A 13,334-nucleotide genomic window follows, 5' to 3' on the forward strand; every position below is an offset into this window, starting at 1 on the left:
TTCCACTACGAAAGTCAGACAAATACAGGAAAGAAACGAAAAGAGGGTCTCTTCGCGCCAGTAGAGGTGCGCTGGCCAAGTTTCTCATACCGACTCGGTAACAGTCCATGTACGGACTTCATGGATGATGTGAGCCTGGCTCGACTGGCTTCCTTCATCCCAATCTCGTTTTGATGACGACGCAGTAACAACGGTTCGATGAGAGCTCTTCAAGTGAGAAATAGTCTCCAACTCATGCTGCTTGCACCAAGGGTTCTCCTCGTTATGTGATCGTGTCATCCGATCATTGTATCTCACTGCAGAAGCGTCGTGACGCGATTTCCCGTCAACATAGAAGCCCAATGAGCGAAGATTCTCTATGAATGGCTTCAATTCAGGCGAGCAACAGGTGATGAGCCCCAAACACTGGGTGACCTGAGTAGATATGGTAAACGGCGAGGTATCAGACATCGGATCGGGGGACTCGGCTGCTTGGTTGGCGTAGAAAGCCTGACAAGCGCTGGCGGCAATAACACTGAGACCCGATCAGCCACAAATAAAAGATGTATAAAAATGTCCGTCCGCTCACAAGGTGCGCAATCCGAAAATAATCATCAGTATAACCTTCCTCTTCAGGCGCATTTGAAGCCGCACGACGATGAAGATCCCATAAGCCATCACCCCAGTGTCGGTCAGAATATTCATCACACACAGATAATTCCACCAGTTTCCACGTTGGATGCATTGGCCGTGGACATAGTCCCAGGTCCGAGGCAATTTACATTGGAATGCAGCAGTGAGAATACCAATGCCAGCCCACAGGATAGTCAAAGCCTGCAGGCTAGCAGTGATCAGTCGATCGGGATGGAATGCCGGCGTCACATTTCGGATAAAATAAATGACCGATAGTTTAGAGAAAAGCATGCTGGCGATAAAGAGAATAGCCGCAGCATATTGAGACTAGGGCAGTATGAATAGCTTATAGAGGGCCATGCTTGTAGGAGCTCACCTTCATGATGTTTTCTATGCTTGTCTCGGAGAGTGACTTAGAATGCTTGCCATAGCCATTCGCGATAGCCATGGAAACAGCGATCGACTGGGCCACACAGATAATCTGGAGAAATCTTGGTTACTATGGCTCGGTCACGACGGTGCTGTCAACCACGGCTAAGGTTGACCCTTACCATTGATGCAATGCAGAGGTAGTCGTCCGCTGTCCACCGTCGGATGATCCAATATTTAGTTCCAAGCCGAGCAAAGACTACAAGAATAGCCGTAATCATTAAAAGCCACGTCAGAACACTGACCATGGGCTGCCCTCTATCGGGTGCAAACTTGCTCATTGCGCTGGTTGAGTGAACAAACACGTTGTGACCCTCTACCGCTACCACAGCGAGGGTCTTTATCAACTATCATGACTGACTAGAGCATACCCGCCTAAAGTTTCTAGTACCGCACTGTGAGTCTTACGAGTACCCGACCGACTGGGACATTGGTCTTGCTGTTCTTTGGGCTAGGAATCATCCTGGGGAGAAGGAATATCTGGTCCTGATCATGGCAGGGATATCATCTTCCAGGTATGGTCAATTTCGCACACGCCCTGTCGCTAGCCTCAGAGGCCTTACAGTCCGCGCTGGAGAACGTTTTCTCAAGGGTCATTCTGTATATTTCTGTGATTTTTGTCGGACGCTAGAAGACATATTACAGGATTGTGCCCCCTGACTGAGTGCGACGTTGCCCTTGTTAAGAGGTCGGTTGGCGCAAACCCCGATCCATGTCTATAGCAAAGGATGCTAGTTTCTCCACTCCTTTTCCCGCCCTATAGATGAGACCACTGTACGCAGAGCAGCCAGAGCTACCTCCGATACTTGTTCCAGGATTGCTTTCACCTTTTCTCCTGTCCAAAACGACATAGAATCACATGCATGCTAGAATCCTAACGAGGGACATTCAGAAGCCGCTGCTAGCAAGGCTTTTTGTAAGTAACCAGTTGAGCGAGCGGTTTAAATTGCTTATAACGTGTACTAATTATAATACGATTCTGTACCAAAATGGTAAGGAGTGCTGCTATTGTGAACACACAGTTAAATAAGAAACATGTGATTATATTGTATTATACTCCGGAGAGAGCTAGCATTATAGGTCCGCTTTACCAAGTACTAATCTGCTTAGTGATGATGGAGATATATATTTCGACAAAACTAGTAACGGATTAAAGAGACCCAGTTTATCTGACTATAACGAATTCTGTAATGAGGGACAAGCCACCAGATGAAATTTCCTTATACCGGGATTTTAACAAGTTTCCATGGGAAACGATTACTTTCTCATGAGGTTACGTTACTTGGTAAAGACAGCAAGGCCGAGGAACGTGACCGGGGCTTCCGTCGAACTCCGCGGATGGTCGAGTTGCCTCCTGATACTGGATGGACCTGGGAAGCGAGGTAAGAATTGAAGTGGTGTGCACGATATCCGAGGAACTCAAGATTTTAACCTTTACCTTGTCAGATTTGTATTGTGGACCGCTAAGAGGCAAATTTAAGGATGAACCTCGGCATCACGCATACGCACCAAGAATCGGGATCGGCCCGATAGGGCTGGCCAGGGACTGGACACAGCGACCACTAACAATCAACTAGCGGAATGAGTCAATCGCAGTAAGTACTATGTAAGTCTGAGTCCCAGGAAACTTTTTAATAATGACAACAGCACAACTCACCAGCGGGGGACCCAACCCGGTTCGGCATGGAATTAAGCCACAGAATGGTTCGGGTCGACCGGTGATCTGCCGAAGCTAATCCATCGGACCGTGACATCATCGGTCGGCTCCCTGGAAACTTTTCATCATCACCCAAGTTCGATGATGTCTTCAGATCTTATTTCTCTTTCACTTTGGCTATTGAAATCATACGTACGACTAAGGGGTGTATGACAAATGCACTCACGGAGATCTTGTATCCACCAGCATCATGGCAACAGCAGCAGCAGCAGCAGCTTCACCGGACCGACCGCATGAACAGGGCATTACGGCGGGGGATTGGCCGGATGAGCAGCTCCATCCCAGGCATCGCTCGGTTGGTGGTGGCCGTGCGCATGTTCGAGAGCAGGGATTGAATACTGGTGTTCGTGTGATGGGTGTGTATTCCACTCCCTGCGCAGGCGGTTACGCTGGAAAAGTGTCTCATGGTCAACAGATGACGGACGATTGGATATCAAGTTTCGCGAACATAAGCCCTGGCTGCTCAATCTGGTAAAGAATCTTGAACGGTACCCGAAGCCCCTGCGCGGGGACCGTAGACCGTCGGTTATGTCGATAGAGGGACAGGATACGTTTCCCTTGCGTTTAAACATCGTTATCCACGTGGTGGGTTCTCGCGGCGACGTGCAGCCGTTCGTTGCGTTGGGAAAGGAGTTACAGAAGCACGGACACCGGGTCCGGCTGGCTACCCATCTCTCCTTTCGTGAATATATCAATGAAACAGGGTTGGAGTTTTTCAACATTGGAGGCGACCCCGCAGAATTGATGGCGTTCATGGTCAACAATCCGGGTTTGATGCCGGATATGCGGACGATTCGCAGCGGTGCGATCCCAAAGCGTCGTCGGGAAATGAAGACGATTTTCTCTGGGTGCTGGCGCTCGTGCTTTGAGACTGGGGATGGGACGGGGATGCATCATATCAAGGAGGATCCGTGGAGCGAGGCTCCAGATTGCAACAGCCAGCCGTTTGTCGCCGACGTGATCATTGCGAACCCACCCAGTTTCGCGCATCTGAGCTGTGCAGAGAAGCTAGGGATTCCGGTGAATATGATGTTTACGTGAGTTTGTCCGTGTTCTCGCGGAGGCCGTCGTCGTATGCTGAGAGTGTAGGATGCCATGGTCGGCGACACAGTCATTTCCCCATCCATTGGCCAATATCCGGGCGCGGAATACCAAGCCATCCGTTGCGAATTTCGCGTCATATGCTATTGTCGAGGTAATGCTCTGGGAAGGCCTGGGTGACCTAATCAATCGCTTTCGGAAGAGGGAGCTGGGCTTGGACCCCTTGGATGCCATTCGGGCTCCCAGTATCGCACATCGGTTGCAGATACCATATACCTACCTGTGGTACGTCACGCACTTGGAAAGCTTCACACAACCGCTAATCACTACAGGTCCCCATGCCTCCTTCCCAAGCCTCAGGACTGGGGTGAAAACATCGACGTCTGCGGGTTTCAGTTTCTGCCCAGCGACACGAACTACAAACCACCGGACGATCTCGATGCATTTCTCAAAGCAGGCGACCCCCCGGTGTATATCGGTTTTGGTTCCATTGTAGTGGATAATCCCGCTAAATTGACGGAAATCGTCTTCGAGGCGGTCCGCCTGACGGGGACGAGAGCGCTCGTGTCGAAGGGATGGGGCAATATCGGAGAAGGAAGGGCTGAGATTCCCGAAAATGTCATGCTGCTAGGCAAGGTTCCACACGACTGGCTCTTCCAGCATGTTTCATGCGTCGTTCACCATGGTGGTGCAGGCACCACTGCTGCCGGGCTGGTCCTGGGTCGTCCGACGGTAATTGTACCTTTCTTCGGCGATCAGCCATTCTGGGGATCGATTGTGGCGCGCGCCGGTGCTGGGCCACAGCCCGTGCCATATAAACAATTGACCGCAGAGAAACTAGCAGAAGCAATCAACAAAGCTCTAGAGCCATCTACTCTAGAAAAGGCCGAGGAGATAGGCAAAGGCATGCGGACAGAAAAGGGCGTGCAAAACGCCGTCTGCAGCTTTCATCAACATCTCGATTTGCGCCGCCTGCGGTGCGCGGTATGTCCTACCCGTCCTGCGGTCTGGTGGCATAAACATCTGCACATCAAGTTGAGTGCGTTTGCGGCAGCGGTTCTAGTGGAGGCTGGGATTGTGGACCCGCATAGCTTTGAACTGTGAGATGCTCTTTCCCTCAGAGCAACGCGTGGTATGACTGTTAACTCCGACGTTTCAGGTATCGCTCTAAGCACTACGACACGAACCATGACCCGCAAGGACCGCTTTCCGCCGGTGCTGAGGTGCTATACGGGGTTGTCAGCGATTTCGTCAGTGGCCTTGCCACGGTGCCTACGGACCTGGTTGGAATGCTTTCAAAGGAAAACCGCAAAAGAAAGCGTCACCATCACAACCACCATATCAACCAGCGAGATTGGGTAAAGTCACACTGTACTGCAAGCCTGGAGCAGTCGAAAGAACAAACAGGAGAGGGATCATCCAATGAGCCTGTCAGTGGCGCCAGTCGTCAAGACCAATCTGAGAGCGACGATGGGTCTTCCGCTTCAGAATCAGGGAGTGAAAACGAATACGCCTCGGCCGAGGAAGAGCAGTCGGACCGCAGTAGTGCAGATACAGTGGTTGATGACTCCGATGGCGCTGCGAATGAACTCGATCTGGAACGCACGCTGACCCAGAAACGAGCTAAACAACAGAAAATCGGTACACAAGAGGTTCTAGCGGAAACAAGCTACCACACCTCCAAGTTCGCCAAGCAAGTGCTTAATTTTGCGATTATGCTACCCACCGATTTGACGCTGAGCCTAGCCAAGGGCTTCCATAATGCACCCAAGCTCTATCATGATACGACGGTGCAACGGATTCCGAGAGTCCGCAATGTGAAAAGTGGCTTTCGAGCAGCCGGGATCGTAAGCGCCTACCCGATGCGCGGTCTGCAGGCAGGATGCTGACCAGTTGATAGGAGTTCACCGAAGGATTCTACTATGGCGTTACTGGTCTTCTGACGCAGCCTGCTCGGGGTTTCCAGAAATCCGGTGGCAGAGGCTTGGTCAAGGGCGTCGGAAAGGGCGTGGGTGGCGTGTTCTTGAAGCCCGCTGCAGGTATGCCTTTCTCGACTCTCTTATGTTTCTCGGCTTAGGCTAACCTACAACCCTCGATAGGCATCTGGGGACTAGCAGGCTTCCCGCTGGATGGACTACACAAGAGCCTTCGCAATTCCATAACAAAGAACAAGACGAAGTACATCTTACGGTCACGACTCAAACAGGGTATCCAGGAAATGTGTACCTCGTCAGCGGAGGAGAGAGCTGTCGTGATTCAGAAATGGCGTGAGCTGGAAAAGAAACACGGTCACCCTCATTAGCAACCTGCCTCTCCCCATGAGATGTGTAATTATACCATGCATGTATATTAACGACGATATTCGTACAAATTGATCCATTTCATGAACGGCACTTCAACCCCATACCCTTCACTCACTGCACGGAGATCTTCCCTCCACCGATCTTGACGTTGGCCGCCCACATCCCACGGCCCTTGGTCATATTCTGCCCATTGTTAAAAGCATGGAATACAATCGCACCTCCATCCTCGCGGAAATCAGAGCCACCGGGACCACCAAGCGGTCCGACATCGCTGCTATCCCCGGAAACCAGCAACGGCGCGTCTGGAGCCGACGCCTTGGTGTACGGACCGGTGACGGCCGACGCGACGGCGTAGCTAACGTCGTACTTCAGGGTGTTGTACCAGTTTGACGAGAACGACAGGTAATACTGGCCATCGCTCTTCACGAGACTAGGGGCTTCGACCAGGGGCCCGTCGGCATCGTCGCGGTCAATCAATTGCACGGCGTCCCCGTCAGGAGTCACGGCATCCGACTTGAGCTTCTGCAGCATGATAGGCGTGGGGTGGTACTCGCTCCCCTGGTTCAGGCTGTTGCCGTCCACCTTATACACAACATAGTATGTACCGTCATCATCCTTGAAGCCCGCAGCGTCGATGGCACCGCCTTTGCCCTTATCACAGGCAAGTACATCTTGCTCTGGCGAGTAGGGACCCGTAACTGAAGAAGAGGTTGCGGCGCCAATACAGTGTTTGCTCTTGGTTCCGCTGGTGGCGGCGGAATAGTATATGACGAAGGTTCCATCATTCTGTCATCCTTAGTTGGAGCTTTCCCTTTGCGTGGCAAACACCTATAGACTCACCCGTTGGATAACATCTGGAGCCCAGACCTTCGGATGGCTACCATTTACCCAGCTAGGGAAAGGGCCTGGAAGTGCGTCCTGGCCATCCAAGACATTCCACGTGTGGAAATCTGCAGAATGAGCGATTTGAGTATTGACGCCGCGTGAAGAAGTTGCAAAGGCGTAATATCCATCGTCGGTCTTGATGACGCTAGGGTCGGGAAAATCCGTGTCGATCACCTTCCAGGGCTCACCCAACGCTCTGCCACAGCAAAGCGCCAGCGCGAGAGTAGGCAGAAGTCCGATTTTCAATAATGAGGGTGCCATTGTGCTGAGCTGGTTATTGTGGTGTTCGATTCCCGTCGGTGCAGGGGGGACTGTAGCCGTATTATATCATTCGAAGACAACACTCTCTTGGAGGATTTTGTCCTGCCCGCTTGCATTTTGGCCTGATTTGCTCGATCTGGAAATTGGCTGGGGGGCGATCGGCGTATCTCACGACTATACGGGAAGAGATCGGCATAGCCAACACGCGAGTTGAATGCTGATTGAGCCTCGGCGGAGTAGGCTGTGCATGATGTAAACAGTGGCAGCCCCTAGTCAATCGATTACGGGTTTCTGCAGCGAGTTAGCGGCTTCGAATCTCCAGAAATAGATCCAGCTCACAGCAATTGCAACGGACATGTTGATGTGCACATTACGCTATCCAGTGTGATTTAATCGGCCTGTCACGATATAGCCGTCCAACTATCCACTGCAATCAGTACTACTGAATAGGCGCATTTGCTTCATGCCACCGCTTCCTAGACGATGTAGAGGTCGTCGGCTTAGTTGCAATACGCGAGGATAATGGCCGTGAGTACTTGGGCAAAGAACTTGCGATTGCCTTCTACGTGCAGTTACATTTGAACGCAGTGGAAGAAACTGAATTAGGGCATATCAAGATCGTGGAAAACGCACTTATGTAAGAGATGGGGCGCATGGCAAGCGATAACCCAGAGAAACAGGCGATATGCTTGAGAATTAAAAAAGACAATCTCGAGAACTTGGTCAGTACTTTTCAGGACCATCCTCTCTCTACATCCCTCACAATCACGGCCGATGTATATGCATGTGTCCTGACGTGGTGTTGCATCTACACGAATATTGCTTTTGTAGATAACTCGGTTCGAAAAACCACATGGTTTCTGTGGCACCGTTCCATGCCTCATCTGGGACCTGTACTTATATATAAATACAAACAACTATGTGATTAGCTTTCTCAATTCACAGAAATACCGTTGCAGGATGGGTTGGACTTTACCTGGTCGGGTGTCAAATTGATATTTGCTCTCCCCTCGGTCATTTCCAGCGCGCCTGTAAAGCCGCAACGAGGAAACAAGCGAAGTCCAATGGTCTTTTCCAATCCCGAATCTTTAATGAGGTGTATAAAGTTGTGGAGAAATGGAGCCATGACAGCTAGTTCAACTTTCGCATCATGGCAAAGCGGCGAGAAATAGAACTCATACGGAACGAGACCGGTGCCATCAATCATCCAGGCACAAGGTAGGATTCGGCCTCCGCTATGCTTGTCACCTTGCTGATGCATCCATGGCGTTGAAACATGGTTAAACTCAACCAGTTTCTCCTTGTCTGAAAGGTCAAAGTGACGGTGCAATAGGCCAACGCCAAGCGTGGATGCCAATCGATGCTGCACGATCAAGGGTCCGAGGACATTGTTGACCAGCTCAGGACCGCCATTGACTATGAAGTCTTCCTGTGCGTGGTGCAGATCAGGCAAGGAATTGAAGGCCGAGATGCTATAAGGCTTTTCGATGTCAACCATAGTGAGAGCGGGGCACAGGAGAGTATAAGAGAGACTTCAGAATGAGGAAAGCCAAGGTGCTCGATTTACATTGAGATCTTCATAAGAAGGAGGATGTGCGGGATATTTGCCTTCAAATAAATAGCCTTCAGTAAGACCAGAAGGGATCTGAGTTAATCTCAATCAGCCATATACGACCAATGCCTTCCCCAGGCGTGATTGTCATTAAGATCATGAGATATTCTGCGAAAAGCTCTCGACACTCCCGTCTTGTCTGCATGCCGCACAGAAGAGAGAAATGAGGGGCATCTATTGCCCGTGGATCAAGCAGTGACCAATTCCATTTTGACCGCTTCGTATATTATCACTCGTATCCCGATGCATGTTCCCGTCTGACGCGTCCATGGTGCAGCTGCCAATTGACATTTGACAACACTCGAAAGTAATCGCCATGGATCAAAGTGGACGACTCACCTTGTTATATAATTGGATAGCGATATGCTGTGTAACTAAGCACGTGTATGACAGGTGTCTGTCACGGTGACCCAGTAACCCTTGCATCACATAGTGGTAGTCGGTCTGAGTATATATAGCATTTCTGGCAGTCTTGCTGGGCCTTCCGAGAGGCCCATCAAATGCCAACTTCTTCTTTGACTCCGGGCAAGCTGTGGCAGTTCAAAGAGTTGCCGAACAGGATGGGATCCGTAGATGAGGTTTTGAAGCTCCTTAACAAGCAAGCCCTGATTGAGGTGGCATCTTCCCTTGCTGGCACTCCAGCTTCTCAACTAGATAATAACAGCTCACCTATCACTGGACCTGGTTACATCATTTTCATCATCAGCTTTCGCGATAGGGAGGAGCGATGGGCTGCGAGGATCCCGTTGAACCAGGATGATTCCTTTTTAGAGATCTGCATTAGACCAATCCAACTGGCCCGCAAGTCTCCCAACGTGCCTGCTCCTCGTATACACGGGTATTCGGACTGCGGCTCACGCGGCTGCAACCCTGTCGGAGTTGGTTACATGTTACTAGATTGGATTGAAGGGTCTCCCATGATGCCATGGGATCAGTCCACTCCGGCAGCGCCATATCGGCAGAAAGTCCTAGACCAGATCGCCGACCTGATACTCAACATGGTTCTTGAGTGTCCGCTGGATACTGAAACCCTATTTTATGGTACGTCCACTTGCAACCAAACTACCGAGCCACTCTCACAACAATAGGGGTACCCAACGGGACTCCCAAGGGTACACAGGTATCAACCAGCGTCTGGCTCACTGAGAGCGTGGACAGAGGGATACGTCGTACGCTGCGCCGCCAAGATTATTCCACCGCAATCGACTATCTGATTCAACGATCGATGATTCCCCAATATGTTGTCGCCCAGCACGAAAATAGCCCCTGGGTGTTTGTCCACGTCGATCTCCACAATGACAACATCATCATTGACGAGGAATATAACCTCAAAGGGTCCGTTTAACCCCGATGTTGACACGGAACCCATATCGTTCCTTGAACATCATGCGCTACAGCATGCTAATCCTTCCCTACTAGTAGTATCATTGACTGGGATTGCAACTTTGCTGTACCCCTGCAGAAGGCTGCAACCTTTCCAAAACTACTCGAAAATGTGCCTGGTGCCGCGCCTCCAGGATTACCAGAGACGCACGCATATCTGGACCTCCCAGCGGATAAGCGCTATTTCCTATCCATTCTCGCCGAAAAAGAAAGGAAGCGAACAAACGGAACGTCAATCACGCAACTCATGGAAACCTCCAGTGAACGAAACTTCTTCGAGATGTCCCACCACCGCGTCCCAGTCCACCGTGAATTCGTGAGCAGATTCTGTCCACGTACAAGGGGAAACGTTCGTGCCGCATTAGAAGAGATTGAGCGTTTTCTTGACATAAATGCGATGTTTAAGGCTAGCGACGACGCTATTGTAAGAACTGTGCAGACCCTGGAAGCACTTCTCTATCAGTGCGAATAGGATCTACGTGGCCAAACCCCAGGGGGTCAAGAGTAGTGTCATTCTATAGGCCGTTACAAGCAGGCTGCTGGAATAGCTCAGTCACCTCTAGCTTCATGCAATTCTTTGGTACTATGCTTGTGCACAGTGACAATCGCATTGTATTATGTACAGGGGTCAAATGATACTATAGTAATCAACTACCTGAAGTCCCGTCATCTCCACCAAAATATGTACTCCGGAAGATATGCCGCCTAATTCGTCGCAAACTTCGAAGTAACAGCATCATACTCCGACTGCGTTAACCGCAAAACAGACCCATGTTTCAACCCCGAGGGAGAGAAGCCGTACTGGATTTCTCCCAAGAACCCGCGTTGATGTCGCTTGTCTGGAATGGCACGTACTCCTCATAGTTGTCGAGGAACAGATGGTAAAGTTCGGAGTTTTCGATATCAGGGAACGACGCTGGCCCTTCGGACAACGGGTTATCGCCAATATAGCCGGGAATACGGGTCCATTCGCCGAAAAGCCCACCTGTCGTGGTTTCCTGATAAACCTGGTTGACATTTTCATCCTTGATGAAACGAGCGTAGGCGCCGGGTGTGCCGAGCTCCAGGAACTCTTGGTCAATTAAGGGGATTCCGTCCAGAGCGACGTAATCAGCCGGGGAACTGAAGGACACAAAGTCCTTGGTGGTTGAATAGCGAATGCGATCCAAACCAGCCGTGCCGGTATGATCAGAGTCGCTGGTATCATAAAGGCGTGATGCCCAGAAGAGATAGTATTGCTGCTCATCATCATTCCAGACCGCGGAAGGTGCCCAGGCCATGCCGGCGGTATCCTCCTCAATCCTGTTTGGAAACAGTCAGAATCAATTGCATTTGGCCAGGTTTGTTGGCTTACATACGTTGTCAATGTGGGTTCCGACCAATCTACAAGGTTGTCTGACTTCCAGATCGTAAGCCCACGGCTACCGCGTCTCGTTGCTTCATCCCAGGAAAAGCCCTCAGCATTGATATCCAAGTCTAATGGAAGATGTACTTGTTAGAGCGTTTGTGTTTTCAGGTCACGGCATGGTTTCAGTACCTGTCGCAATGATGAAATACTCAGACCTGGCAGCATTTGAAGCGAGAAAAACATCTCGCACTGCGCGTGTGCCAACAGTTGATGCCAACACTGGACTTCCTCCATTCAGAGCTTTGAATGCTAGTGGATCAGAGCCTTCGGAGAGATACCAAAATACCGAAGGATTCGCATCGCTAAAGGTAGAAAGGAGGTAGCCGACGTAAGAGTTCCCATCTTGGCGAGGGATCACTCGGCCCGTGGAGAGGGTGAGTATATTCGCCACTGCGAGGACGGAAGACCAGATACGCATATTGTGGCAGCGACGAATTCGTCCCTTGCGATAGATCCAGTGTTACAGTAAAAAATTGCGATTCTCAGCTACAAGGCAGATCCTGGCGGACTCGACGAGATCCTTAGTCTTTTATAAATTACGCAAGCCTTGGCCACTCTCACATCACTTGCGCTGCTCATATGAATGGCTTCATGATTCGCGGACATTTTGCGCGATGGTTGGTCTTGGCAGTGGAGTCCTCCACCGGAGAACTCCCTGAACCCATTTTTCTCTCCACTGGAGATGCGGGGGAACTCTGAAGAAGTGTGATATCATCGGTCTACTCTAATATACCCGGCCCGACATCTGTCTCAGTATGATAGGAAACCTTTTTGAATATTAGTCCAGTCTTAGACGGGGAGGGGAAAGGAGGAAGAGAGAAAGGACTCCGAAGAAAGGAACAAAAGGGATAAGATTAGGAATGAGCGCAAATAATGTCTAACAGTCCGCGTAGGGGTAACCTGAATCCTTCAGTCGAAGAGTGAGCCCTAATGCGGGACTGGATGAGAGAATAACGTCCCAGCAGCTTGGGCATTTCTCCGTCGCAAGGTCGATAAAAACAAGTGTTTTATATCTAGAGAGGAACCTTTTCGAATTACTGGACTTGAAACCCATTTTAAACTTTTGGTAGCTAAACATAATCTCCGACTAGTCCAACCAGGACGCGTTGTTTCCATCCAAGTTCGACAGCTCACGTTTTTAGCTTCTGCTAGACTTTAGATTAGAGTGTCCTACTCAGTAGACCTTGATGGACTGCGAGTGATCTAGTCTGTTAGACAGACTATTGAGAATGTTATGTCAATCAGCGTTTTCCAAACCTATCGTTCTAAGTCGTGTCGTCGTCTATGGGCCTCCGGAGGTCCCGCTACCCTCCCAGGGTTCAAGTCAGAATGCCGGAGTAGCATACAATACACGCTTCCACCAAACTGTTTGTTTTCTAACGTTTGACAATATATTGGGAGCAAGGGACGTATTTCACTAGCAATATGACTCCGGAATATCCTTCAGGCATTTCCTGCTGCTATCATTACATTGCCGGATGTACGCGTCCTTGGCATCTGAAAGCAACCAGAACTCTCATGCTATCTATCTCCACGGAAGAACCCTGAAGTACTCGTTCTTCATTCAATCATATACTGATATGTGATTCTCATTCCTACAACTTTCGAAGATAGGTCCAATATGTAAGCTTGTTAGAAATTTGGCTCGGGATTGTGGAAGCAAGTGAACCTGGTTTTCGACGG

At 50.2% G+C, this 13,334-nt stretch overlaps 6 protein-coding genes across 6 annotated transcripts; 2 read left to right on the plus strand and 4 right to left on the minus strand.

Moving 5' to 3' along the window:
• Window positions 1-84: 84 nt before the first annotated feature.
• Window positions 85-1,060, minus strand: ABOM_011476 (uncharacterized protein; the record flags this gene model as incomplete). Its single annotated transcript, XM_022538604.1, has 3 exons — window positions 85-514; window positions 569-939; window positions 989-1,060. The coding sequence occupies 3 exons, from the start codon at window positions 1,058-1,060 to the stop codon at window positions 85-87; spliced, it is 873 nt and encodes a 290-aa protein (XP_022383753.1).
• Window positions 1,061-2,948: 1,888 nt separating this feature from the next.
• Window positions 2,949-6,101, plus strand: ABOM_011477 (putative UDP-glucose,sterol transferase; the record flags this gene model as incomplete). The annotated part of the gene is made up of 7 exons (XM_022538605.1): window positions 2,949-3,114; window positions 3,174-3,795; window positions 3,848-4,084; window positions 4,132-4,899; window positions 4,959-5,646; window positions 5,700-5,838; window positions 5,899-6,101. The coding sequence occupies 7 exons, from the start codon at window positions 2,949-2,951 to the stop codon at window positions 6,099-6,101; spliced, it is 2,823 nt and encodes a 940-aa protein (XP_022383754.1).
• Window positions 6,102-6,213: 112 nt separating this feature from the next.
• On the minus strand, window positions 6,214-7,248 carry ABOM_011478 (glycoside hydrolase family 43 protein; the record flags this gene model as incomplete). The annotated part of the gene is made up of 2 exons (XM_022538606.1): window positions 6,214-6,888; window positions 6,943-7,248. The coding sequence occupies 2 exons, from the start codon at window positions 7,246-7,248 to the stop codon at window positions 6,214-6,216; spliced, it is 981 nt and encodes a 326-aa protein (XP_022383759.1).
• A 934-nt stretch (window positions 7,249-8,182) lies between these two features.
• Window positions 8,183-8,746, minus strand: ABOM_011479 (uncharacterized protein; the record flags this gene model as incomplete). The annotated part of the gene is made up of 1 exon (XM_022538607.1): window positions 8,183-8,746. One exon carries the CDS (start codon window positions 8,744-8,746, stop codon window positions 8,183-8,185), a length of 564 nt encoding a protein of 187 aa, XP_022383750.1.
• A 674-nt stretch (window positions 8,747-9,420) lies between these two features.
• On the plus strand, window positions 9,421-10,715 carry ABOM_011480 (phosphotransferase family protein; the record flags this gene model as incomplete). The annotated part of the gene is made up of 3 exons (XM_022538608.1): window positions 9,421-9,901; window positions 9,949-10,195; window positions 10,280-10,715. The coding sequence occupies 3 exons, from the start codon at window positions 9,421-9,423 to the stop codon at window positions 10,713-10,715; spliced, it is 1,164 nt and encodes a 387-aa protein (XP_022383742.1).
• Window positions 10,716-11,019: 304 nt separating this feature from the next.
• Window positions 11,020-12,069, minus strand: ABOM_011481 (glycoside hydrolase family 43 protein; the record flags this gene model as incomplete). Its single annotated transcript, XM_022538609.1, has 3 exons — window positions 11,020-11,545; window positions 11,602-11,719; window positions 11,781-12,069. 3 exons carry the CDS (start codon window positions 12,067-12,069, stop codon window positions 11,020-11,022), a joined length of 933 nt encoding a protein of 310 aa, XP_022383741.1.
• Between the last annotated feature and the right edge of the window lie 1,265 nt (window positions 12,070-13,334).

This window comes from Aspergillus bombycis (assembly GCF_001792695.1).
Source record: "Aspergillus bombycis strain NRRL26010 chromosome Unknown contig00163, whole genome shotgun sequence".
Classification (NCBI taxonomy): Eukaryota; Fungi; Ascomycota; class Eurotiomycetes; order Eurotiales; family Aspergillaceae; genus Aspergillus; species Aspergillus bombycis.